The sequence below is a fragment of the Amphiprion ocellaris genome, chromosome 5 (assembly GCF_022539595.1).
Source record: "Amphiprion ocellaris isolate individual 3 ecotype Okinawa chromosome 5, ASM2253959v1, whole genome shotgun sequence".
NCBI lineage: Eukaryota > Metazoa > Chordata > Actinopteri > Pomacentridae > Amphiprion > Amphiprion ocellaris.
The window spans coordinates 39356992-39384850 of NC_072770.1; the positions used below are offsets into that span (position 1 = coordinate 39356992).

Sequence of the window (27859 nt, forward strand, 5' to 3'; positions counted from 1 at the left end):
CAGAAAAAAGCTAAAAAAATACAAAAAATTTGTCCAAAATGATGAAAATATGAACAAAATGACATGAAGCTTGTACAAAAATACTCAGAAAAATTTATCCTAAATGACAAAAACAATGTTAAAAAAATACTTAAAATCTGCCTGGAACGACTCAAAAATGTCCGAAATCTGAAAAAATGTGCAGAATTACTGGATGGACGGCAGAAACATGGGAGAATGTCAACCTGAATGAAACCTGATCTAAATGATTTAAATGATCGAAATGATGAATTCTGCCTCCGTCTGTGTTTAAAACGCTTCATCAAACAGGAACTAAACCGGTCAGCTACCTCGTCATTGGTGGGAGAGTTGGCTCCGCCCTCGTTTTCTCCCTCATCTTGATTAGTCAGTTCCTCCAGGAGAAGCTCTGCATCCAAATCATCATCATCGTCTTCATCGTCTGTATCCGAGGAGTCGTCGTCCTGATCTTCATCGTCCTGGAGGAGAAATAATGATATTTATTATTATTATTATTATTATTATTATTATTATTATTATTATTATTATTATTATTATTATTATTATTATTATTAATAATAATAATAATAATAATAATAATAATAATAATAATAATAAAACCAATGATGATAATTCTCATCTGGTCCTCATTAATATTTAATAATAAATAATAATAAAACTAATGATAATAATTCTCATCTGGTCCTCATTAGTGTTAACATTAATAACAATATTAATAATATTTATCACCTGGTCATCGTCGTCTCCTTCTTCTGCCAGTTTCTGTCGACCGACTTCATATAAACGACAGACGGTGTCCAGACTCACCGTGTCCTGGTTCTGGACAGGAAACAGGAAGTTATTAAACCAGAAGAGTCAAACTGGTTCTAGTCCAGACGAGTAAAACCAGCAAAACCACAACATAATAACCTGTAAATAACCACAACTCCTAATGGTTCCTTTGTTTTAGTGCAAAAATGTTCACATTTAAGGAATTATCTTTTTGCTAAACAACATGAACAACCTGAAATTTATGAAGAAAAATAAGTTCAAGTTTATCATTTCCACATTACAACTTCCAGATCACAGTGTCGACAAAGGAACACAACATTTAGTCACCTGGAACTGAACCACAGAGGATTTACTGGAGGATCAAAACCACAAAAGCCAGAAAAAAAAGACAAAAAACAACAAAAACAAGACAAAATATTACAAAAATGAGAAACAAAACGACAAAAAAAATTGGACATAAAAGTTACAAAGCAGACAAATAAAGCAAAACACAAAACAAAACAAAAACAAGAAACTAATCAACAAAAAACAAGACAAAAGTCGCCAAAAAAAGACAAACAACAAAAACGACAAAAAATGACAGAAGGGAGAAACTAAATTACAAAAAATAGACAAACAACACAAACGAGAAAAAAACACACAGAACAACGAATAAAGCAAAAGTATGACAAAAAACACAACCAAGGTAAAAAGGAAACACAGAATGACGAAAATGAGAAACAAAAGGACAAAAAATTAGGCAAAAGTCTGACAAAAACAACAAAACAAGGCTAAGCAAAAATGAGACACAAATGACAAAAAAAATAAGACAAACGACACGAAACAAAAAAGAGAAAAAATTTGACAAAAAAGTTACAAAGCGACAAAAAATGGAAAAAAACACAAGCAAGACAACAGAAAACACAAAACGATAAAAAATGAGACAAAAGTCGGACAAAAAAAGACCAAAAACAAGACAAAATATTACAAAAATGAGACACAAAATGACAAAAGAACAATGAACAATCTAATATTTTACTTGATGATCAAAACAACTTGTCATGGTCTAGAAATGATTTTAAATTTACAGTTTTACTAATTTACAATCTGCAGTTAATGTCTCCTCTGGAATTTTTAGCCTTTGAGGGCCGGATTGGACCCTCTGGAGGACCGCTTTTGGCCCGCGGGCCTCATGTTGGACACCCCTGAGTTAGAACGATTCGAACATGTTTTTAGAAACACGTCTGTGTGATTCATATGCGAATTTTGAAGACATTGAATTTTTAACTGGTTTTTAGAATTTTGATGAGCTAAATTAAGGCATAAAAAATTCACATACGTAATTTTGATGCAAAAAAATTCAAAGTAAGAAATTCAGCAGCTTTTAAAATTCAGAATCTGATGAGTGATTTGCTTCCATAGATTCAACATAAAACCAACAAACTGTGGACGTGTTTTCATAATTCTGGGCTGATTTTAAGTCATTTTTAACATGTTTTAGTCATAATTCTGTACAAGCTTCATGCCATTTTGTTCATATTTTAGTCATATTTTACGTATTTTTGAGCTTTTTTCTGCCATTTTAGATCAATTTTGGAGTTTTTATTTGTCCTTTTAGGCCATTTGAGTCCCTTTGGACACATATTGAGTCATTCTGGGCAGATTTTAGATCATTTTAGGGTATTTGGGCAACTTTTTCTAAAAAAAATTTTGGACATGTATTTACAATTTTAGACCAGTCTGATGTCATTGTGGACACATTTTTGTCTTTTTAAACTAAGTTTTGAGGTGATTTTTAACATATTTTTGCCATTTAGGACTATTCTCGGAGTGATTTTTTTTTTTTTTTTTTTTTAAACATATTTTGAGTGTTTAGATTTTTCACTTGTAATTTTTGATATTGTGGACAATTTTCAAGTCATTTTAGTCTTTTTTATGTCATTTTAGACATTTCTGTGTCATCCTGGGCAGATATTAGGACATTTTGGACATATTTTTGAGTAATTTTGGAAATAATTTCAGGAATTTGGACATTTTTTTTGACATATTGGACATACATTCATAATTTTAGACCAGTCTGATGTCATTTTGGACACATTTTGTCTTTTTAAACTAAGTTTTGAGGTGATTTTTAACATCTTGATGCCATTTAGGACTATTCTCTGGTTGATTTTTTTGAACATATTTTGAGTCTAGACTTTTCACTTGTAATTTTGATATTTTGGATGATTTTCAAGTCATTTCAGCCTTTTTTATGTCATTTTAGACATTTCTGTGTCATTCTGGGCAGATTTTAGGATATTTTGGACATATTTTTTGAGTCATTTTAGAGATCAATTCAGGAATTTGAACATATTTTCATAAATCTAGACAAATCTGATGTCATTTAGGACTATTTTCTGAGTGATTTCTAACATGGTTTGAGTCTTTAGATTTTTTTCATGTAATATCTGTTATTTTGGACATTTTTTGTCATTTTGGACATTTTTTAAATTCTCAGAACTTCATCAGTTCAGCAGATAGACACATGACATTTAGGAGGAAAAACACATCTGAGTTCTGATAAAAACTGACTCCAGATCAGTTTTACATCCATCCAGGTGTCACAGTCTGAACACTGAATCTGGTTTCTGTTCATTTTCTCTATAAGCAGCTGAGATCACCCAAAATAATCTGCTGATTCTAAGCGGGTCAGTTCACGTTTCTCATGTCTGAATAAAAACCAATCAGTTGGATTCATCTGAAGTACCTCGATGACGGCCAGATAGCAGTCCTTGCTGTCGGTGCACAGGTCAAAGATGTTCCTCTTCACGTCCACTGTGGCTAAAAGACAAGAAGAAACAAACACATCTGTTAAAAATTGAAATTAATCTTTACTCTGGTAGTGAAATACACTTTTTATTAGTCTGATAAACAGATATAATAACATGAAAAGACCCAAACCAAACATGTCACAACTAAGAGTCAACACCAAACATTGATTTTACCGCCTACAATTAAATAATAATAATAATAATAATAATAATAATAACGTAAATCAGAAGGACACTTAGTGAGAACGTTGCAGTTTTAAAGGTCTGACGTCGTGTATCTAATCAGCAAATCAATAAAAGTCTCACACGTCAACTTTTCAGCTGAAAACGCCACAAATACGGTTGATTTCTCCTGGTTTTATTCTAAATCCGGCTGTTTCAGTGTCTGTAGCTTTAAATGTAAATGAGCTGCTGCTGGACCTGCCCCCTTCAGGAAGAAGACTCTCTCTGTCCATGACTGACAGATGATTTAGACTTTCAATCTTCTAAGAGATCATTTTACATGGAAATATCTCAACACAAGCACTATAAACTATTTTTAAAATGGATTTTCAGTATTTTTGGACCTTTAAAAATCTTTGGATCTCCTCTCAGATGATTGTTGGACCTTTAAAGATCTTTGGATCTCCTCTCAGCTGATTTTTGGACCTTTAAAGACCTTTAGATCTCCTCTTAGCTGATTTTTGGACCTTTAAAGACCTTTAGATCTCCTCTTAGATGATTTTTGGACCTTTAAAGACCTTTAGATCTCCTCTCAGATGGGCGCTGCATTGGATAAAAGCTTCTGATAAATGAAACTGGAAAGAAACCGACCAACACCAAAACGCTCCACCATCCATAAAGTTTCATGAACCGTCCATACCATCAGAGGAGGAAATATGTGGCTAATCAAACAGTAAGTGGAGCCTACTGATGGGCTTGTAGTCTGTAGCATCGAACGTCCTGAAGGAGGAGCCAAAGGGACTCTTCATCTGCTGGTCCATGGCATCATCCTCATCGTCAGCCTGCAGCATGGCTGGACAGGAAGGGAAGTAACAGAGAGAGGATTAGGCTCGTTTTCTCAAAGACTTCAATACAAACTGCAGCCAGAGGAGTCGCCCCCTGGTGGTTGCTGTAGAGAATGCAGGTTTCCCACACGTCTACGGTTAATAACAGCAGCTTCCATACCTCCGTACATGATGGTGGCATTGCTGTTGAAGACCAGCCTGCACTGGTCCAGAGCTGGAACTGTGTGGAGGAGATGGAAGGTCCTCAGGTCCCACTAATACCTGCCGTTAAGGCTGAAAACTGCAGTACACACTACAGCAGTACACACAAATTCTTGTCCAACTTTGTTAAAAGAAAGCAGTAAGCTCATTTCCCAAAAGCCTGAACTTTCCTTTGGAGGTCAGGCTTGTAGAATTTAAGGGAACTACTGGCAGAAATGGAACATGATCTTCATAAATGTGTTTTTATTAGTGTTTGATCACCTTAAAATAAGAATCATTGTGTTTTTGTTGCCTCAAACTTGACTGCACCTACGGGTTTCTGAAATCCAGTTTGATGGAATAAATGGGAGAAAAAAGGAAGAGGTTTATTCCTGCATCCTCCATCTGGTGAGCTAAACTTTCTACTTCCACATAAAAAACTATTTTTTACAGCTGTTTAGAAAAGTAAAAACCCCAAATCTTCAACCTAACTCTCAGTCTATTGTAGTTTCTGCCCTGTAGCGTGTTCATAGTGTTTTAAAAAGTCAACATGGCTGTAAAAACGAAACTGAAGTGGGTTATTTCTGCCCCATGACTGTGTTCAGACCAGAGGATACGATCTCCGTGTTGATGATGACCTCCAGACCGTTGGGATGGAAGACGCCGCTCAGGTTCATGTTGAACTTGTCGAACTTGTGAATCGCCCTGGACGCCCGGACGTCCCACAGGACGCCGTCGCTCAGCACCAGGTCGTCGGTCGGGCTGAAGGTGGCGCAGTTCCTCTTGTAGTTGTTGGCCAGCGTGGGATCGTTGAGGGTCAGAGTCTGCTGGCCCGTCTGGACGTCATAGATCTGGACGGAAAACATTTAATTTAAACACAAAATACACTGCCTGCTGCTCTTCAGACTATTCCACTGTCAAAGTGTCAGAAACAGAAAGAAAAGTTATAAAAGGTCATTAGAGATACGTTGTTACATCACAAGTTACCTTAAGTTACATTAAGTTACCTCAAGTTACATTAAGTTACGTTAAGATACATGAAGTTCCATTAAGTTACATTACAAGTTATATTAAATTACATTAAGCTAAATTAAGTTACATTAAGTTACATTAAGCTAAATTAAGTTAAATTAAGCTAAATTAAGTTACATTAAGCTGCATTAAGTTACATAGAGCTACATTAAGTTACATTAAGTTACATTAAGTTTCATTAAGTTACGTTAAGATGCATGAAGTTCCATTAAGTTACATTACAAGTTATATTAAATTACATTAAGCTAAATTAAGTTACATTAAGTTATATTAAGCTAAATTAAGTTACATTAAGTTATATTGAGCTACATTAAGCTACATGAAGTTACATTAAGTTACATTAAGCTAAATTAAGTTACATTAAGCTACATTAAGTTACATTAACTTACATTAAGTAATGTTTCTACTTCTCTAATTTGTCTGGATGTCGCATATTAAACTGAAAACTGTAAAACTGCAAAAGAGAAGTACTGGAATAGAAACGCAGGCAGAAGTATTGTCTTGAGAAGAAAGAATCTGATCAAGAGCTGAAATAAAAAGTGGAATTTAGTGGTGATTTTAAGAACCTACGTGTGTGACTTGTTCTTTGGTTCCAATGACTCGGTCCTGAGAAAGTTTACTGAACTCCACGTAGTGATCGTCCACATATGAGTTCCTGAGAGAGAAGATGAATCAGAGCCAAAGTCCAGGACAAACACAAGACCAATAAAAATAAATGTGAAGAAGGTTTTACTTCATGCTGAAGACGCCGTCGATGCTCCACAGAGCTGAATGAGGAACTCCCCATGAAGCCGAGGTCAGCAGCAGCTTCCCATCCTGAAAAACACACAGACAGGAGTTAATACGCATCATTTACTGTTCTACAGGAAGTAACTCTAATAAACTTTCACTAAAGAGAACAATCAGCATCGTTCAGTTTTCAGAAGAGTCACGAATGACAGCCTGAAACGAACGTGTTACTGTATTATTTCTACAGGTGATAATAATGTGCTACTGATCTACAGGTGATATTAACAGGTGGTCTACAGGTGTGTTTTACCCTGGAGGGCTCCAGGTGTGTGATGGCTGAGGTGTGGCAGGTGTAGTTGGCCTCCTCCTCTCCAGAGAACACGTTGTAGAACTTCAGCCGACCCGACAAGGTTCCCAGCATCAGGAAACGTTCTCGGGTGGAGAAGGCGCAGCAGGTGAAGCTGCTCTCGTCTCCGTCTCCTTCGTGGAACACCGACATCGGACGGAACCTGGACGGAGGGAGGGAGGACTACAGCTTCAGCTGACTCTGACCCTAAATGAGCTACAAACATGGCGTCCGACGGGGGGCTACCTGCTGAAGATCAGGTGTCGGTCCAGACTGCCCCGGTCCACGCCTCCATACTTGGGGTACAGCACTCGGCTGGCCAGGCGGGACGTGAAGTTCTGAGGAGCCTGCCGCCTCTGTTTGGGCTCGGGGCATCGGTGGGGGGTAAACAGGGAGAACGGGGGGCAGGTGGTGACCGGGTTGGGGCAGCGGGCGTGTTGCTCCCTCAGGTACTCGGTGATGATGCCGTCCAGGGTGGGGGGGGAGGGCAGGAGGCGCTCCAGCTGCTTCTTCATGGCTGGAGTCTGATGAACGAGGAGATGAGACGGTTAAGAGCTGATCCTGAGCTCCACATGAAGCACATCTGGACCTGGACAGATGTTTTTAGGCTTTGAATTCAGATTTTTAACCACTCAGGATCCTGATTCCACCCAAACCTGCTCTCAGTGCTGTTCTTCAGGTTTATCTGTTAAAAAAGTGAACTTTAACTGGATTTAGAAGACAAACACTAAAGTTTCAGACAAACACACACAGTTAACTATTACGTTCATCACTAATTATTTTGATAATCTGCAGTTTCTTAAATGTGATTTATAGTTCCTGGTTTCGTTTCTCCTCTGTGACAGTGAAGTTGGAGAACTTACATAACTGTGATTTCTCTGACAGATATTTTCATCATTTCAGTGACTTCCACTAAATAAGTTCCGTGGTGACGTTGATAATGAAAAGAAGACAAGCTGGACTTTAAATGAGACGTTTCAGATGATTCTGTGAGAGAGAAGAACTCTGTGGAGTGGAGTTTATAAGATTCCAGAATTTAATGTACAAAAAAGCCAGATTTATAACAAATGAGGAAAATGAGGAACCAGAAAAAACTTGTCAGACAAACCAAGGTGAAGAAATAATAATAATAATGATGATGATGATGATGATGATGATGATGATGATGATGATGACAACAATAATAGTAATATTGATAATAATAGTAATAATAACAATTCCTTACAATCAATGTTGCACTGCGGTTTGCAGGACTTTAATTTCCGTATTCACTGTATATTTTTATATTTAGCATTTGATATTTTATGATGCGTTTGTAATTTAGTAGATTTTTTTATGTATTTGTGTTGTGGTGTTCACTCTTTCTGCTTGGAACGACATAAGTATTATCCATCCATCCATCCATTCTCTATACACAGTTTAATCCTCATCAGGGTCATGGGGGCTGGAGTCTATCCCAGCTGGCTGAGGGTGAAGGCAGGGCACACCTGGACAGGTAACAGTCTGTCGCAGGGCTACATATACAGACATAGAATAGAATAATCAATCATCAATTAACTTCAGCATTTTTTTGGAAGTAGGAGGAAGCTGGAGAACCTGGAGAAAACCCACGCATGCACAGGGAGAACATGCAAACTCCATGCAGAAAGATCCCGGGAAAGCCGGGACACGAACCGGGGATCTTCTAGCTGCAAGGCGAAAGTGCTAACCACTACACCACTGTGCAGCCCCTCATAAGTATTATATATATTATTATTATTGTTATTATCATTATTACTATTATTATTTTTATTGGTATTATCATTATTATTGTCATTATATTTATTATTTCTATAATAATAATGCTAATAATAATAATAATAATATTAATAAAAATAAAAATATTATTTTTTTTATTATTATCATGATTATAATTTTATATTGTTATAATTATTTCTATTATATTATTAATATTATTTTTATTATTCTTCTTGTCTCTAATGGACTGACCTGTATGAAGGCTCCATGGTCAGCCTTCTGTTTTAGTGCACACGGCTTTTTCCCTGAGTTGCTATTGGCCAGCGGGCGTTCCCGTGAGAACAGAATCCGACCAACCAGAGGCGAGCCCTGAGGAGGAGGAGGAGGAGGAGGGGGGAGGGTCGCTGAAGAGGAGGGGCTGATGAAGGACCAAGATGATGAAGGAGAAGCTGCAACGACCGAAGACACCGGAGACGATCCCACATGGCCGGAGATACGAGCAGCGATGCCTCCTGCCAACCGGCAGGCCCTGGTCAACGCCGAGGAGGAGGAGGGGGGCAGAGTCACGCAGGAGGGGGTGGAGCCTGCAGAGACGGAGGCCAGGGGCAGGTTGGCCTCTCTGACCAGCATGTGGGCGGTGCAGTGCAGCCCTTTGGCCAGCAGGTGGTTCCTGATGAGCAGCAGCAGCTCCCTCTCTGAGAAGGTGATCCTGGACTGGGCCACCACGTTGGCCTTCTGCAGCCGGGCCAGTGACACGTCCGTCCCCATCAGCAGAGGTTTACCGGAGACACACTCCGTCAGCTCAGCAGCGTAGCGGCAAAACCGGACGTGTTCGCTGCGTTTGTCCTGCAGCACCGGCTCCTTCATCAGCTGGAAGATAAAAACACGGAGATGACGAGGAACTGTAACTCTCACTGTGGTATTCATGACTGGGAGCAGCATCACCAATCAATAATCCATTAACTGATTGTACTAATGAGCACAAGGTTCATTTATCCTCTGCTGAAAATCATGTTTTACTCAACCGACATGATTTAAACTCAAAGTGTACCATATGCACTGTGATAGAAGAAATATGTTCTCAAACACATAATCTCTACTTGGAGGTCATTAACTGCAGCATTAGTCTTTGTCATGGTGTCTGAATTTCCCTCGGGATTAATATAAAGTATCCATCCATCCATCATCTATTCATCCATCCATCATCATCATCTATTCATCCATCATCATCATCTATGCATCCATCCATCATCATCCATCCATCCATCATCCATCCATCATCACGAATCCATCCATCCATCCATTATCATCATCCATCCATCATCACGAATCCATCCATCCATCCATTATCATCATCCATCCATCATCACGAATCCATCCATCCATCCATTATCATCATCCATCCATCATCATCATCCATCCATCTATCATCATCCATCCATCCATCCATCCTCATCCATCCATCATTATCATTCATCCATCCATCCATCATCCATCCATCCATCCATCATTATCATTCATCCATCCATCCATCATCCATCCATCCATCCATTGTCATCCATCCATCCATTATCATCCATCCATCCATCCATCCATCCATCCATTATCATGCATCCGTCCATCCATCCATCCATCCATCGCTAAACTCCCACAATGCTCTCTATAGTTCTTCTGGCCGATACTTAATATAAAATGACTCAGATGTGTTGGGATGAGGGGCAGAAACACGTCATCACGACATCCCTAATTCATTATTATTATTTACAACACTCTGGTGTGTTAAACCTTCAACTGAATTAATCATTCTTCTGTAAATAAGCTGTTTCTTTAGATTCATTCTTGAGGTTTGGAGGAAAAAAACTTGCTATTATTATTTACTGAAAAGCATCAAACTGAAGGGAAAATTAAAAATCAGAAAACACGAAACTTTTCTGCATTAAAATTTTTTTTTAACCTCTGAACTAGTTTTTGCTGCAGTATAAAGACTCCTGAACCTCCAGCAGGTTTCTCTTGATAATTTTGTGACAGCACATTTAAAATAAAGTGATTTTGATGTAATATCATAATTAAAAATTTTAATTTGGTTAATATTCCAGATGGAACGCTACATCACACATGATGTGTTTGAGGACCATCAGAAAGTTGAAAATTTGTAGATTTTTCCTGTTTTTACACTTTCTAGCTCTAATAAATGGTGTCATTTAAAAATAAAACATGTTTTTTGAGTTTCAGAGGGCTACTGTGTATCTGGAACCAAATATAAACCAAAATGCACTCATAAAGCAGAAGATAATAGCGTGACAGACTGTACATATTGAGACTAATTTAGCGCGTTTTTTAAGCTGAGCATAATTTGGAGTTCAGACGGTAAAGTCTGACCTGCTGAATGTGTCCGCTGGTGAAGAGCGGCAGCTTGCTGATGATCTGTCGGATGGCGGAGCTGCGAGCGAGTCCAACCAGAGCTTTGCAGGCCAGAGCCCGGACCAGGTCTGCATCGGTGATAGGCATCTTCACCGACAGCAGCGACAGAAGAACCTGGAAGATGCCACAAACACAGCTTCTGTCCTCTCATGTTCAGCTTACATCAGTTTCCCAGTATTTACCGTCTGTTCTTACCTTGATGCCGTTGTTGTTCTGCACGACCCGCCACATGTGGGCCAGAACCCGGTTGTGGGGGGCGGAGGGCTGCTGGGGGTGGAGGGTTGGTCTGAGGCGGGTCACAGGAAAAGCAGCCACGGTGTTCAGGTTCTGGTCCGGAGCACAGACACAGTTGGTTATGACCTGGATGGAATAGAAGGAGTCACACGGTTTTCATTCTGCAGCAACAGTTCCTTTGTTCATCTTAAGGCTTTTTGTTTTTTATCAGAGGACATTTTTCACACAAAGACATGGAGAATCTGCTCACCTGCAGCGCCGACTTCTGGATCTCGGCGTCGTTGGTGAACACTTCGCCCTCGGCGACGCCCAGAATGATGCTCATTCCTGTGGAGACGAGAAAGAAATTCCAAAATACCAAAACTCTTCAGTCGAGCTGGATTTAAAAGCTGCGTCCCGATTCAGACGCTGCATCTGAGCGTTTGTTAAATGAGACGGTCAAACGTACGACGTACTTCTTGCTTCCGTAGCCTAGCAACCTGGACTGTCTAACTTTAATCCCGAGGATGAGGACAAGACGAGGTTGTGATTTAAATTTTTTCAGTAAAGTTGTGAGCAGTTAAAACTCCAGCTGTTGATCCAACTGTCACAGATGAATGTTGGGGTAAGTTGGGCTGCCATGGATGCATCGAACACCAAACCTACCGTCAAGCATGGTGGCGGCGGTATCATGCTCTGTGGAACTGGACCTTTACAATGAATCTTGGGAGATGTTGGGAAGCTTCCCAACATCTCCCAAGATTCATCGGTGACAGTTCAATCAGCTGGAGTTCTGAATGAGGAAAAGAAAGACGTATTGGTTGTCGACGCTGTGACACATTCGCCCTTCGAAGGATGCAGCCTCTACTCTGGGACGCAGCTGGCTAAAATTCGAAGAGCTACTGACCCACGATGGAAACAGGTGACCGGTTTTCATCCAGGATGATGACGGTGTCGGCCAGACCCAGCTGGACTTTAGGAACCACGGTCAGGACGGCCAGGATGTCCAACGCGTAACGCACCGTGTCACTCCTGGTGGATAAACATGTCATAAATCTGTTGATGAAGCCTCAGGAAGATGAGCAGGACAAACCAGAAACAACGTCCAACGTGGGGTTACCTGCCGTAGTACGTTCGCCAGTCGCAGGCGGTGGAAATGAGCTGCAGCATTAAAGGAACACAGGACAGTTTGTAGAAGATCTCGACGGGCTCCCAGCGGAGATGAGGAGGTCCACACTCGATGAGGAACTCCATCATCTCGATGATCTGCTCTCTGCTGTACGAATACGCCTGGAAAAAAAAACAAATACATCCATCTCACTGAGAAAAACTACAAGAAACTCTTTACCTGAACATATTTAACAGTCGTAAGCAGATGGGCTACACATTTTGAAGCAGCGTCACTAAAAAACATCATTTATTGACATACCACTCTCCACTAGACATTAATAAAAACTCATATCTGTTCGTAGCCACATTACCGTCTGTTATAAATACGATATTAAAATGTTCATACAGTCGACATAAATGCTAAAAATAAAGCTGCTATATGAAATGTTCTAATACTTCATCAAAAAGACACATTTACACAAAAGCAGGACATAGCATTAACAATAGCATCAACAAAAAATACTCCTTAAAGTGCAAAAAAGCAGCTAAAGGATGTATTTATTCACTGCATTATCATGTGTGTGGGTATTAAACTAATCAATTAACTCTTTGATGTGCTATCTTTAAAAAATAAACACCAACACGACATTTATCAGCCAGAAGCTGTAAAAACAGAAAAAGCTGTTAGATTATTAAATTTCCTACAATCCTTGAATGCATCATGCATGGCATTTGGCTTCATAGGGGAAAATGAACCAAATCTGAGCTTTAAACTGTGATTTTTCATCAAAATCACCAAAAACAAATCCATTGCCACCAGAAACTGCTGCTTGGAGTTGAGAGAATTAAAGATGTGATGAAGAAAACTCCACCAGTTACCTTGTAAAACGGCTGCTGGGGAATAATGGTGCCTCCGTCTGATGCATGCAGAGACTGCTTCACCTGTTCGGTCTTCACGGCCAGGTGAGCCTCAAAGTACCTTCACAAAGTAAACCACAATCAGTTGGTGCTGGTAGGAGATGTGCAGAGCAACTTCAATCAGCATGAAGGAGATAAAACAATGAAATCATCTGAAACCAACTACAGAAATGCAAACCAAAGCTTGTTTGGACGTTCAAGAGCAAAATTAACCCCAAGAACACCAAACCTACCATCAAGCATGGAGGTGGCAGTATTATGCTCTGTGGAACTGGAGCTTTCCACAAAGTAAATGGAATAATGAAGAAGGAGGATCACCTCCACATTCTTCAGGAGAACCTAAAACCATCAGCAGAAGGTTGATCTTGGACACAGTTGGATGTTTCAACCAGACAATGAGCCCAAACACACATCAGACGTGGTAAAGAAATGGTTCCATCAGGCTGGAATGAAGGTTCTAGACTGGTCTCCCCAGAGTGCTGACTTAAACCCATTAAGAACCTGAAGAACCAAGTCAGAAAGACCACACATGTAGTGGAACTGATCCAATTCTGGTGCCGTTCCACAGCATTTGTTGTCTTTCTGCCTCAGACTTGAGTCAGTTAAATTGATAGTTTAATGATACTGCCACCTCCATGCTTGACAGTGTCCAGAGGAGTCGAAGATAAACGAGAAGACTGAAACCAGAAGAACCAAACTGAGGAGGAAACGGAAAAATTTAACTAAATACTAACATTTCTGTTTGTATATTTATGAACCAACAGATTAAAGAACCAACATTTATGTGTTTCAATGGTTCCATCACAGAACATCCAGAGTTCTAGGAGTCTCTGGAGACTAAGCACTGAATGATGATCTTTGTACTTAGTGACCACCTTCCACTGACTTGGACATCAGTTAGTCCACTTTAATCCACCTCTGCTTTACCTGCGTAGAGCCATGCAGGTGTGTTTGGCTGTCTGTCGGCTGGAAAACACCTGATCGTCGTTCATCAGCGACGCCTCATTCTCCGTCTTCAGGATCTCCAAAGTACTGACCTGCAGGGAGATGAGCAGAAACAAGTCCAGAACTCACAAACATCTGCTGCTGGAAGTCTTTATGTTTTAGTTCCAGATATAAATACACTCCACATTAAGTTATCCACAGCTAAATGTTTATTTCCCTGTTCTTAATGAAGCAAAAGAAGTACATTTTGGTAAAGTTTTGTTTTTTTAATTCACCTAATTCAGCTTTCTAAAGTCTTGTGGACTCTTTGTATGACCATTTTTCAAACATTTTTAGTCAATCAATGTTTCTTTAAACTTAATTTTAACCTGAGTGGCTGCAGTCAGCGCTAAAGTTTTAGAAAACAGTATCTGCAGCAGTTAAATGCGAAAGTTTCCAAAGATCCAAGACTTCTAAAGTCTGGGAGAACTTTAAACTATCCAAGAACTAAAAGGTGGTATGAAAACGGAGCAGAGATTAAATGTCACATCATCTGTTAGCTTCTCTCCAGCTCTCTGCTCACTCATGTGTTTTATTTTATTAGAACTCAAACTAAAGTTGCTGTCATTCATGTGTTTTTCTGTTTCTGTTGTCAGACAGCAGAATGAGGATCAAACGGAAGTGTATTCAGACTAAATCTAAACCAGCAGTCATTTCAACACGCTGGGCTGTAGATAAAATCCTGAGTCCAGCTGCGTTTTCTGGGCCTTTTCAGTTTATTTATTTTTCTTATGTTTCCAGTTTAAGTTTTGTCTTTAAAGACGTGAACCTGTTCTCCATCTTAACTGTGCAGCATCAAACAGCCACATACAGTTTGTCAAATTAAACTTACATGAAACTGTCGTTTGGATATTTTTTGCTTGGAAAATTAGGATTATTTGTATTATGAATATTTGGGAGATATAATCAGATTAGCATCCTACCAGCTCCACTAAATATTACAATCAGTATTTAGTTCTTTGTACTACAGAGTTGAAGGCTGCACCCTAGAGGCGCTTCTTGGATGGATTTGTTCCATAAACGTGATCTTTTCTGCCATTAGAATAAACAGAAGACGCTAAAATAATTTCCTACCAGGTTTGAAAATAACTTCCTACCAGGTTTAAAATCACTTCCTACCAGGTTTTAAAATAACTTCCTACCAGATTTTTAAATGACTTCCTACCAGGTTTTAAAATAACTTCCTACCAGGTTTAAAATCACTTCCTACCAGGTTTTAAAATAACTTCCTACCAGATTTTTAAATGACTTCCTACCAGGTTTTAAAATAACTTCCTACCAGGTTTAAAATCACTTCCTACCAGGTTTTAAAATAACTTCCTACCAGATTTTTAAATGACTTCCTACCAGGTTTTAAAATAACTTCCTAAAGGGTTTAAAATAACTTCCTACCAGGTTTGAAAATAACTTCCTACCGGATTTTTAAATGACTTCCTACCAGGTTTTAAAATAACTTCCTACCAGGTTTAAAATAACTTCCAACCAGGTTTTAAAATAACTTCCTACCAGGTTTTAAAATAACTTCCTACCAGGTTTAAAATCACTTCCTACCAGGTTTTAAAATAACTTCCTACCAGATTTTTAAATGACTTCCTACCAGGTGACAAAATAACTTCCTACCAGGTGATAAAATAACTTCCTACCAGATTTTTAAATGACTTCCTACCAGGTGATAAAATAACATCCTACCAGGTTTTAAATAACATCCTACCAGGTTTTAAAATAACTTCCTACCAGGTTTTAAATAACATCCTACCAGGTTTTAAATAACTTCCTACCAGGTTGACGAGACGTCTCAGCCCATCCTGGAGGTCGAACAGCTGCAGTACCGCCCTGAACGAGAACGAGATGGAGAAGAACATGGTGGCGTGGCAGACGCCTGAAGCGTGAGACGACTCCAGCAGCCAGAGGGCGTAAGACACCATGTTGGACAGAACGCCATCTGGGAGCGTGCACACCTGTAGCACAGGTAGAGGAGCTTTAACACACCTGTAGTACAGGTAGAGGGACTATATAACACCTGTGGCACAGGTAGAGGGACTATATAACACCTGTGGCACAGGTAGAGGAGCTTTAACACACCTGTAGCACAGGTAGAGGAGCTTTAACACACCTGTAGCACAGGTAGAGGAGCTTTAACACACCTGTAGCACAGGTAGAGGAGCTTTAACACACCTGTAGTACAGGTAGAGGGACTATATAACACCTGTGGCACAGGTAGAGGGACTTCAAAATGTTCACCTGGGAACAACTTACATCTTGTAACACCAAATCAGAAAACTCTCCATGGGTCCACTCGCAGACATAAATCTCTGACTGTATTTCTATGTTTATGTTGCGTGTAGGTTGGGGCGAACCTCCACGCAACATCTTAGCCACACGTAACAGTTTATATATTTTTGTTTCACACTGTCTGATGACATTAAAGGAATTCTGTTCTGCGGACCGACTGCTGGACGAATGGTTTGATCAGATCTCAACAAGAAGTCTCCTCATTCCTATTCCAGATGTTTTCAAACAGCCAGATGTGTTCGTACCCTCTCCATGGCATCCTGGTTGTAGGCCAGGTAGTAGAGACACAGAGAAACTCCGGTCGCCGCCATGGAAGGCCTCGGGATCACCAGGAGCTTCTGGACGCCACCGTGAGCGATGAACTCTGCAGCGAACTTCTTATGGAGGAGCAGCGAGGCGAGGTACTGAGGAGAGGACAGGAAGGGTTAGTGTTGGACGACGTCTTTAGAGGACGGTAAAGAAGCAAAACGTGATTTAAGAGGGATCATCTGTGCAGGAAATGTTACAATAGTATAGCTAGTATTCATGCAGGTTGAAAATAAAGAATCATTTTACATTTCCTCGTTATCTTTTTAGATTTTCTTTCCCTTCTTCTGCAAAGCTTTAACTGAACAAACTGCTGTGGATTTAGCTGCTACTGCTGCACATTTTGGTTTTAAGTGAAGTTAAAATAACTTTTCAAACAAATCATGGTGTTTAAAGGTGCTAATGTCACTAATATGAAACTAACAGAGACTTAAAATAAACAGAAAATATAATTAAAATGTTTATCTTCATTATTTCTGTATGAAGATTAATCATAAACTGGGCTGCAGCTACTGATTATTTTCATTATTTGGTCCAAAAAATTTTACTATTTCCCAAAGCCGAACATGAAAAAGCTTGAAGATGCTTTTCTGATGAATTTGGAGGTTTTGGACTCTAGACAAACAAACTGGATCCAAATAAATTCACTAATAAACAAATACCTGAGCAAAGTTGGTTGAGTCGCTTTCAAGAAAAAATGTTAAAACATCTCAGATTCTGGAGTCTGAAAATATGAGAATTTAATTATTTTTTTCCCTAATTTTTCCACTAAATCACTTCAAACTAGAGCTAAAATTAAAGATATTTTCTACTTTCCATTAATTGTTTCACTGCTTGAGCTACAAAAAGTCAAAGAAATCTGCCCAGATGTCTGGTTTTGTCTAAAGACCTTCAGTTTACTGGAACAGACGAGGAAAGAAACCAGACAATATTCACATTTAAGAAGCTGCAATAGCAGAAATTCAGCTTTATTTCTTTAAAAAGAAAAAGTGCTGTACTGATGATCAAAACAGCTGCAGACTAATTTGATAGCTGAAAAATTATTGTAGATTTTTGTGTTTTCATTTTATTTCTGAATATTTGATCAATAAAAATGTCTGTTCTGGTGAGGAAATAGACCTCAAGTTGCTGAGTTTATTATTATTAATATTGTTATTGGTAGTATAATATTAATTTTAAAAAATATTTTAAAAACAATTTACTATTTAAATTATTTATTTTTATATATATATATATATATATATATATATATATATATATATTAAAAAAATTTACATTTGAAGTGCATTTTTTTAATTTAAATATTTATTTTATTTTTATTTATTGATAATATTTATTATTTTTATATGCTGTGCATGTGTTTTTAACTTATTTTTCTAACTAATATACAATGTAAAATTTGGTCCTACTGATGATTATTAGTGTTCTAATCAGTGTCATGCTGCTGTAAGTAATTTGCTGTGAAGTATTATTCTATTCTTCTATTCTTATTCTTTTAGCAGCAGTAAAGACAGAATCCATCATTTATTCGGTTTTAATTAATAGAAAAAGTCTCAAAACTGTTCATATCTCAGAAATACAAAGAGCGTAAAGACCTTTTTAATAAAATCTAACATTTTCTGACACCTTCGTCTTTCTGATGGAGCTGAATTTAATTATTTATGGATTCATAAAACACTCTTCCTTTAGTTTCTCTGCATGTCAGATTAGAAATGGCACAAACAGTTCTGAGGAGTGAATAAGCGAGTTTCTGCTGAGTGAGGTTTAATGTTCCTGCCTCGCCCACAGAGCTTCAGATTATCTTTAACCTGCAGACGTCTGGGAGGGTCGACGCCGAGACAAACTCCTGCCTCTGAAAGCCTCCGTCATCCTCGTTTAGCTCCGGTAGTTACAGCTATCATCACCGTTAGTTACAACTATCATCACCGTTAGTTACAGCTATCATCACCGTTAGTTACAACTATCATCACCGTTAGTTACAGCTATCATCACCGTTAGTTACAACTATCATCACCGTTAGTTACAGCTATCATCACCGTTAGTTACAGCTATCATCACCGTTAGTTACAACTACCATCACCGTTAGTTACAGCTATCATCACCGTTAGTTACAGCTATCATCACCGTTAGTTACAGCTATCATCACCGTTAGTTACAGCTACCATCACCGTTAGTTACAACTATCATCACCGTTAGTTACAGCTATCATCACCGTTAGTTACAGCTATCATCACCGTTAGTTACAACTACCATCACCGTTAGTTACAGCTATCATCACCGTTAGTTACAGCTATCATCACCGTTAGTTACAACTATCATCACCGTTAGTTACAGCTATCATCACCGTTAGTTACAGCTATCATCACCGTTAGTTACAACTATCATCACCGTTAGTTACAACTACCATCACCGTTAGTTACAACTACCATCACCGTTAGTTACAACTATCATCACCGTTAGTTACAACTACCATCACCGTTAGTTACAACTACCATCACCGTTAGTTACAGCTATCATCACCGTTAGTTACAGCTATCATCACCGTTAGTTACAGCTATCATCACCGTTAGTTACAACTACCATCACCGTTAGTTACAACTATCATCACCGTTAGTTACAACTACCATCACCGTTAGTTACAGCTATCATCACCGTTAGTTACAGCTATCATCACCGTTAGTTACAGCTATCATCACCGTTAGTTACAGCTATCATCACCGTTAGTTACAGCTACCATCACCGTTAGTTACAGCTACCATCACCGTTAGTTACAGCTACCATCACCGTTAGTTACAGCTATCATCACCGTTAGTTACAGCTATCATCACCGTTAGTTACAACTATCATCACCGTTAGTTACAACTATCATCACCGTTAGTTACAACTATCATCACCGTTAGTTACAACTACCATCACCGTTAGTTACAGCTATCATCACCGTTAGTTACAGCTATCATCACCATTAGTTACAGCTACCATCACCGTTAGTTACAACTACCATCACCGTTAGTTACAGCTACCATCACCGTTAGTTACAACTATCATCACCGTTAGTTACAGCTATCATCACCGTTAGTTACAGCTACCATCACCGTTAGTTACAGCTATCATCACCGTTAGTTACAGCTATCATCACCGTTAGTTACAGCTATCATCACCGTTAGTTACAGCTATCATCACCGTTAGTTACAGCTATCATCACCGTTAGTTACAACTATCATCACCGTTAGTTACAGCTATCATCACCGTTAGTTACAACTATCATCACCGTTAGTTACAACTACCATCACCGTTAGTTACAACTATCATCACCGTTAGTTACAACTACCATCACCGTTAGTTACAGCTATCATCACCGTTAGTTACAACTATCATCACCGTTAGTTACAGCTATCATCACCGTTAGTTACAACTATCATCACCGTTAGTTACAGCTACCATCACCGTTAGTTACAGCTATCATCACCGTTAGTTACAGCTATCATCACCGTTAGTTACAGCTACCATCACCGTTAGTTACAGCTACCATCACCGTTAGTTACAGCTACCATCACCGTTAGTTACAGCTACCATCACCGTTAGTTACAGCTACCATCACCGTTAGTTACAGCTATCATCACCGTTAGTTACAGCTATCATCACCGTTAGTTACAGCTATCATCACCGTTAGTTACAGCTATCATCACCGTTAGTTACAGCTATCATCACCGTTAGTTACAACTATCATCACCGTTAGTTACAACTATCATCACCGTTAGTTACAACTATCATCACCGTTAGTTACAACTACCATCACCGTCAGAACTATCATCAATAATCTGATCATCTACTGGCTCCTGCAGCCACTTTTCAAACCAAAATAATGAAAAAAGGCCAAATATGTGCAAATTTTAGCCTATTTAAATGACGTTTGCTGCTTTTTAAAGTCGTTTCTCTATTTTTTTTCTTCATGTTCAGCTCTGCAACATTATAGGTCAACTTTCAACCAAAACCAAACATATAAATAAAGCAGCATAAAAACCTTCTGAACGATTAGTTTTACTCTCAGTTAATCTGCTGGCTGTTTACTCCATTAATTGATTGCTTGTTTGGGCTCTAATTTGTCAGAAAATTTTAAAAACCCCACAAAAACCAGATATTGATCAGCGTTTATAAAGATGACAAACGTCCTGTTTTGTCCACGACACAAAAATGTGAAATCTGAGACGATAAAAAACAGAAAAATCCAACAAAAGTTGAACTTTTTATTAGAATGTAGGACAAATTAATTGACAAATCATCAGCTGACGATCTAAACAGTAAAGACTTCATCTGGTGAAGTATTAATGTGAAGCCTGGAACAGAAAAAGATGATAATTAAATGAAGCTGATGGTTTTCATCCCGTTTTACTGAACGCTGCCATCAGGGCTGCAGTTAATGATCATATTTATTGTTTTATTGTCTCCAAAAACATCAGAAAATGGTGAAGAAAGAGGCAGCCCTGATAATAAAATAAACTAAAAGTTGGGTTTATTAACTTAAAAACAAATACAAAGCACATTGAGTGTTTCTCAGCTAATAACAGATTATAAGGTTAAATAATATAAAAGACAGTTGGACTTGACGGTCCTAATATTTCACTTTAATTCATATTTTAGAAACTGATCTCACAAGAAGAAGAAGGAAAAGGATAAGGAGGAGTAGAAGAAAAAGAAGAACAAGGAGAAGAAGGAGGAGGAGGAAGAGGAGGAGGAGGAGAGGAAGAAAGATAGAGGTTAAGTTCCTGAATAATGAACTGAATAAACATATAACATGAAGTTAAATCCTCATTAACCAACCGTCAGAACTAGAATAATCTAATTATAGATTTATTATTTTTATTGTTAGTGAACCTCACCAGCAGGGCATCGAAGGTCAGCTGGACGTTTCTGGTCAGTCGGAGGTCGATGTAGTTCATCAGCAGAGATCTGGTGTCCAACTGCATGAAGACGGCCAGCAGCTGAAACATCACAGATATGGTAAATGATACATTAATAACAGGTTAAAGAGAGTCAGAGGGTGGAAATAATAACAATAAACTGGAAAAACAAGAAGAAACAGAAATAGGGCTGCAACAACGAATCGATAAAATCGATAAAAATCGCTTATTAAAAGCATTAGCAACGAATTTCATTATCGATTCGTTGTGTCACGTGATTCATGCGTCACTTGCCATGTTGTGGAGCGTCTACTTCACCTGCAGAGCTTTGTCAATGCTGGCTGACTGAAATAAAGTTTTGTTTTTTAAATCAATGCTGGCTGACTGAAATAAAGTTTTGGGTTTTTTTAAATCAATGCTGGCTGACTGAAATAAAGTTTTGGGTTTTTTTAAATCAATGCTGGCTGACTGAAATAAAGTTTTGTTTTTTTAATCAATGCTGGCTGACTGAAATAAAGTTTTGTTTTTTTAATCAATGCTGGCTGACTGAAATAAAGTTTTGGGTTTTTAATCAATGCTGGCTGACTGAAATAAAGTTTTGTTTTTTTAATCAATGCTGGCTGACTGAAATAAAGTTTTGTTTAAAAAAACAAAAACTCCACCTGCAGAGAGTCCGCAGTGATTAAAAATGAGTCCACAGTGAGGAGAAATGAACCACAGTGAGTAAAAATGTGACCTAAGAGCCTATAAACGCCCAGAAACTGCCTGGATGGTGAAAAAAGTTAATTTAATATAAATCTAACGTAGGAGGAATTAATATCAATAACCAGATATATTACTTAATATAATTGATTAATTAGTGGTTAATGAATATAACTGGTTAATTAATGGCTCCTCTAAAGGACTGAATTTGGACTTCTGGAGTCTTTTTTAACGACAACTTTTACTTTTTCAGACTCTTAGAACCTGAGACACAGAAAGACTTGATGACTTTATAAATCTGGTGAAGTTCTGGTTGCTTTTGTATCTGAACAGTTTCAACTTCCTGTTTATGCCCGGACAGAAACATCCAACCCTTCTATCCAGAACATCTCCTCCCACCTCCTGGTAGTCTCCCAGCGGGGTCAGGTACTGCAGCACCAGCCTCTGCTCCATGGCCGGGCTCAGCGGCTCCAGGCTGTAGTCTGACCCGATCACCACGGAGCTCATTTGGGACCAGGAGGAGCAGCCGCCGGGCTCCTCCGTCCCGCTGGAGGTCAGGTCCAGCTTCTGCTGGGCCTTCCTGCCGTTCTCCTTGGTCCTCCTCCTCTGATAGGTGAAGTCTGGAAGCAGCCGGGTGGAGCCGAGCAGAGACGGAGGTTGGACCTTCCTCCCGTCTGCTGCGGAAACGTTCTGGTTCTGATCGGCCTCCACCTGAAGGTCCTGGGCTGCGTTCTGCTGGTTCTCTTCAGCCTGAAGCTCCTGAAGGCGGCGGATCATGACTGGAACCTGGAGGGGACAGATAGCACATATAAATATAAGTAGAAAAATAAGACTAAAAATATAAATAAAAGTAGAAAATATGACCAAAAATAAAAAATAAACATAGAAAATATGACCGAAAATATAAATATAAATAGAAAATATTACCTAAGATAAAAGTAGAAAATATGAGATAAAATATAAACATAAGTAGAAAATATGACGGCTGCACAGTGGTGTAGTGGTTAGCACTTTCGCCTTGCAGCTAGAAGATCCCTGGTTCACGTCCCGGCTTTCCCGGGATCTTTCTGCATGGAGTTTGCATGTTCTCCCTGTGCATGCGTGGGTTTTCTCCGGGTACTCCGGCTTCCTCCCACAGTCCAAAAATATGCTGAGGTTAATTGATCATTCTAAATTGCCCGTAGGTGTGAATGTGAGAGTGCTTGTTTGTCTCTGTATGTAGCCCTGTGACAGACTGGTGACCTGTCTAGGGTGTCCCCTGCCTTCACCTGAGTCAGCTGGGATAGACTCCACCCCCCCATGACCCTAGTGAGGATTAAGTGGTGTATAGATAATGGATGGATAGAAAATATGACCTAAAATATAAATATAAATAGAAAATATGACCTAAACTATAAATATTAGAAAATATTACCTAAAATAAAAGTAGAAAATATGACATAAATATAAACATAAGTAAAAAATATGACCACCAGCTACTATTAAAAACATGTAACTAGATACCATTAGCCGTGTGCTACCCACCAGCTGAGCATTCTGCTCCCGGTAACCGGCTGCTACTTCCTGGTTGCTCATGGCTCTGGCTAGCAGTCCGGTGGCGTAAACGCTGAGCGGCCGCTCGGCTTCACGAGCCCAGCCGAACATCTTCTCCACCAGACCCTCCTGGAAACACAGAAAACAGAAAAAATGATTACTGTACAGGAGTTTAATGTTTTATAGAGTAGAAATAAAGAATTATTCGCCTGACATCTGGAAAAGAAATGTACTTTAATTCACTTCATTTCTTCAGGTAACACTAAATAATGTGCATTAAAACAATAAAACAACACTTATCCTGTTTATTACCCTTTATTTTATTAGAAAAAACACATTTTACATTTATGCTCATACTGTTTCTATTAATGTTTGCATTTTAGGATAGATTTTCTACCTATTTTAGATTTTAGGTCATATTTTCTACTTATATTTATATTTTCAGTCATATGTTCTACTTATTTTTATATCTTAGGCCATATTTTCTACTTTTGCTTTTATTTTATGTCATATTTTCTTCTTATATTTACATTTTAAGTCATATTTTCTACTTATTTTTATATTTTAGGTAATTTTTTGTACTTATATTTATATTTTAGGTAATTTTTTGTACTTCTATTTAAATTTTAGGTCATATTTTCAACCTATTTTATATTATAGGTCATATTTTCTTCTTATATTTGAACTTCAGGTATTTTTTTCTACTTATATATTTTAAGCCATTTTTTTCTAGTTATATTTAAGGTCATTTTTTCTACTTATATTTACATTTTAGGTCATACATTTTGACTTATTTTTATATTTTAGGTCATATTTTTCTACATTTTTACATATATTTTGTACCGTTTATAATTCTAAGACTTTGAACGGGAGCAACTAAGGATAGATAAAGTATTTATGATTCTAGTTTCTGTATTTTTTTTTAAGTCCGACTTGTTTGAAACCCACATGATGTCTGACAGATGTGGATATTTTCTCAGAATCTACGTTTCTTGAATAAAATCCAGACTTTACGGCCTTTTCTGGTTTTAAATCCACAGAAACTCTGCTCTCATGACGTCCTCTTTCATCCTGTAGGATCCAATGACCCAGATCCATCTCTCAGCGTGTTTTTATTTTATTATTTCTGATTTATTTCCTACCTTCTCCTGGAAGACGGCGGCCGTCTCCAAACCCGGCATGATGTTCTGCAGCAGCCGACAGGCCACCGTGTTCAGACTCAGCTCTCTGCTGTTCATGATGTACGAGTCCAGCAGCTGTAAAACACAGAAAAATTACATTAAAGACTGATTTTATCACACAAACCTTTGGTGTTTACATTTATAACCCGACTCTTTAGTGTCAGAGTGAGAACAGGAGTTAATAAAGTCCTCAAACAGCTTCAGTTTGTTTTCATCCAAAGAGAGATTCCTCCGTCCTTCAGACTGCAGCAGGTAAATAAAAGGAAGTTTTCTTACGGCGTTGGTGAAGTCGTCGTTCACAAACAGCATCTTCAGCAGCTGTCCGAGCATACAGTCTGGATCGGCTCGGCCTGCAGAGAAACGTCAGCCAGTGGTTTTAATGAAACAGAAAGTCCTGCCGCTGCCGTCAGGACTCAGAAATGTCTCCTATCAGCAGTTAGAATGATGGAAATCAGAAGAACGAAGCAGCAAAAAGTACAGAAATTCTAATTAAACTGAAATCAACACAGACAACAGGCGTCCAATAGTGAACGAAACGGAGGCTCCACATACTGCAGATATCTAACAGGTAATCATCAAATTCAACCCACAAATTTGGTCTCTTTGTCTTGTTTTTGTCGTTTTTGGCCTCATTTTATGTCGTTTTATGTCTTGTTATGGTTGTTTTGTCTATCTTCCTAATTTTGCGTCACTTTCAGTCTTGTTTTGTTTGGTTTGTTTTGTCTTTTTGTGATTTTCTGGGGGGTTTTTTGGTCAATTTTGGGCAAAAAATTAGTGAATGTAGCACAATCCAAGGTGTCGTACAACCGGAGAACAGAAACAAAGCCGTCTGATAGCACCGCGGTACGACGTATTCATCCGCTCTGCTCATCAACTAGTTCCCAAGCGAAAGTAGTTTTAACGTCCCAACGGCGTACGTCAGAATGATGGAACAAGACTTTCTTAATAAATTTATGGGACCAATGACCAAAACAAGACTTAAAATATTCAAAACAAGAAGCAAAACGACAAACGAGACACAAAATGACAAAAACGAGACACAAAACGACCAAAACGAGACACAAAGCGACCAAAAGGAGACACAAAACCACCAAAACGAGACAGAAAATGACAAAAATGAGAGACAAAATGACAAAAATGAGACACAAAATGACAAGAATGAGACACAAAACAACCAAAACGAGACGCAAAACAACCAAAACGAGATGCAAAACGACCAAAACAAGACGCAAAAAGACCAAAACGAGACACAAAACGACCAAAACGAGACGCAAAAAGACCAAAACGAGACACAAAATGACCAAAACGAGACGCAAAAAGACCAAAACGAGACCCAAAACGACAAAAACGAGACGCAAAACGACCAAAACGAGATGCAAAATGACCAAAATGAGACGCAAAACGACCAAAACGAGACACAAAAAGACCAAAACAAGACACAAAACGACCAAAACGAGATGCAAAATGACAAAAACGAGTCGTAAAACAACGAGCCAGCAGGTTCTGGGAGGGTTCTGGAAGCTTTAAGGAGAGCTTCTGATCACCTGGATGTCGGTCGTCGAACGGATCAGGATCTGCTTTGTGATATTCTGCCGTCTGGCATTCGATCAGCTCCGATATTCTGCAGAGGAAACAGAGAGGTGAGCCTCAGACGAGCCTCCAGAGAGAACTCAGGTCCAATCAAACCCACCTGGTGAGGACCGACAGCAGCTGCTCCGTGGATCCTCGCTGGGCCACCTCCCATTCGCCCAGCAGAGCCGTCAGGTCCTTCTTGGCGTCCGCCGAGGCCGACATGGCGGCAGAGACGGCGGCCAGCAGCGCTGACAGCGAGGCCGGAGACGGATCGGGGTTCTGGGACGACATGGAGGCCTGGAAGACAGTTTAGATGGACCTGAGGAGCTAGAAGTTTAATGGTTCCTGTTGGAAAATCATCTGTCTGGGTTTCTATCTCTGCAGAATCCAACTAAACCTCTGCAGACCGTCTGAAGATTCAGAACAAGTTGTGTGAAGAACTTTGAACAGACAAAGAGGGAAGTTAAAAACCTCTGAAATGTTGATTTATTTACATTTATTTCATGTTTCTGTCTTTAATTCCAGGCCTTCTTCCAGTAATATATTTATCTAATCATTTAATACGACCTCAATAAACAGCAGAAATTAGACAGATAAATGGATTTTTATTCTGAATTTAAGGATTTTCGAGACAGATTTTCTTGGAAAACATTCAGAAACCAACTTTACTGTCCACAGAAATAAAGATGGAATATTTATTTAACTGTAGCAGAAACTTACTCCTCTGTATGTAAACTTAACGACCTGATGATTAATGATGATGATGATTAATTAATCGCTAAGTATTTGGATTATCCATTAATTAGTTTAATTGGCCTAAATTTCATCTTAAATATACTTTGTTAATTAAGGTAAATTAAATGATGTTAAATAATATTTATTTAGACCCACTACAACTTTTTGAAAAGTTAGAAATAGCAATATTAAATTAGTGAAGATTTAACTTAAATAAGTAAAAACATATATCAATTAAAGTAAATGAAATGTTAAATAATATGTATTTAGGTCAACTACGACTATTTTTAAAATTATTTCTTTAAAAAAAAAAAACTTTATATAAATTATGGTAAATTAAATAATGTTAAATAATATTTAATTGGACCCACTATGATTTTTT

The 27859-nt window shown here is 38.6% G+C and overlaps 1 protein-coding gene across 2 annotated transcripts in view; it reads right to left on the reverse strand.

The window, feature by feature from the left end:
- LOC111563162 (DDB1- and CUL4-associated factor 1-like) overlaps positions 1 to 27859 on the reverse strand; it is a 33582-nt gene that overhangs the window by 3185 nt on the left and 2538 nt on the right. For both annotated transcript variants that reach the window (XM_055010985.1, XM_023262113.3), the window contains exons 2-28: positions 26861 to 27039; positions 26715 to 26791; positions 25447 to 25520; positions 25132 to 25245; positions 23981 to 24118; positions 22856 to 23242; positions 21734 to 21835; positions 16796 to 16954; positions 16037 to 16216; positions 14202 to 14311; positions 13236 to 13335; positions 12367 to 12536; positions 12154 to 12278; positions 11518 to 11594; positions 11229 to 11393; positions 10992 to 11147; positions 8865 to 9482; positions 7122 to 7399; positions 6840 to 7038; positions 6534 to 6616; positions 6371 to 6455; positions 5386 to 5619; positions 4749 to 4842; positions 4492 to 4596; positions 3518 to 3591; positions 748 to 837; positions 330 to 476 (exon numbers count right to left, since the gene is read on the reverse strand). In XM_055010985.1, coding sequence (XP_054866960.1) covers positions 330 to 476; positions 748 to 837; positions 3518 to 3591; positions 4492 to 4596; positions 4749 to 4842; positions 5386 to 5619; positions 6371 to 6455; positions 6534 to 6616; positions 6840 to 7038; positions 7122 to 7399; positions 8865 to 9482; positions 10992 to 11147; positions 11229 to 11393; positions 11518 to 11594; positions 12154 to 12278; positions 12367 to 12536; positions 13236 to 13335; positions 14202 to 14311; positions 16037 to 16216; positions 16796 to 16954; positions 21734 to 21835; positions 22856 to 23242; positions 23981 to 24118; positions 25132 to 25245; positions 25447 to 25520; positions 26715 to 26791; positions 26861 to 27033 — 4314 coding nt within the window. In that variant the 5' untranslated portion in view covers positions 27034 to 27039. The remainder of the gene's footprint in view (positions 1 to 329; positions 477 to 747; positions 838 to 3517; positions 3592 to 4491; positions 4597 to 4748; positions 4843 to 5385; positions 5620 to 6370; positions 6456 to 6533; positions 6617 to 6839; positions 7039 to 7121; positions 7400 to 8864; positions 9483 to 10991; positions 11148 to 11228; positions 11394 to 11517; positions 11595 to 12153; positions 12279 to 12366; positions 12537 to 13235; positions 13336 to 14201; positions 14312 to 16036; positions 16217 to 16795; positions 16955 to 21733; positions 21836 to 22855; positions 23243 to 23980; positions 24119 to 25131; positions 25246 to 25446; positions 25521 to 26714; positions 26792 to 26860; positions 27040 to 27859) is intronic.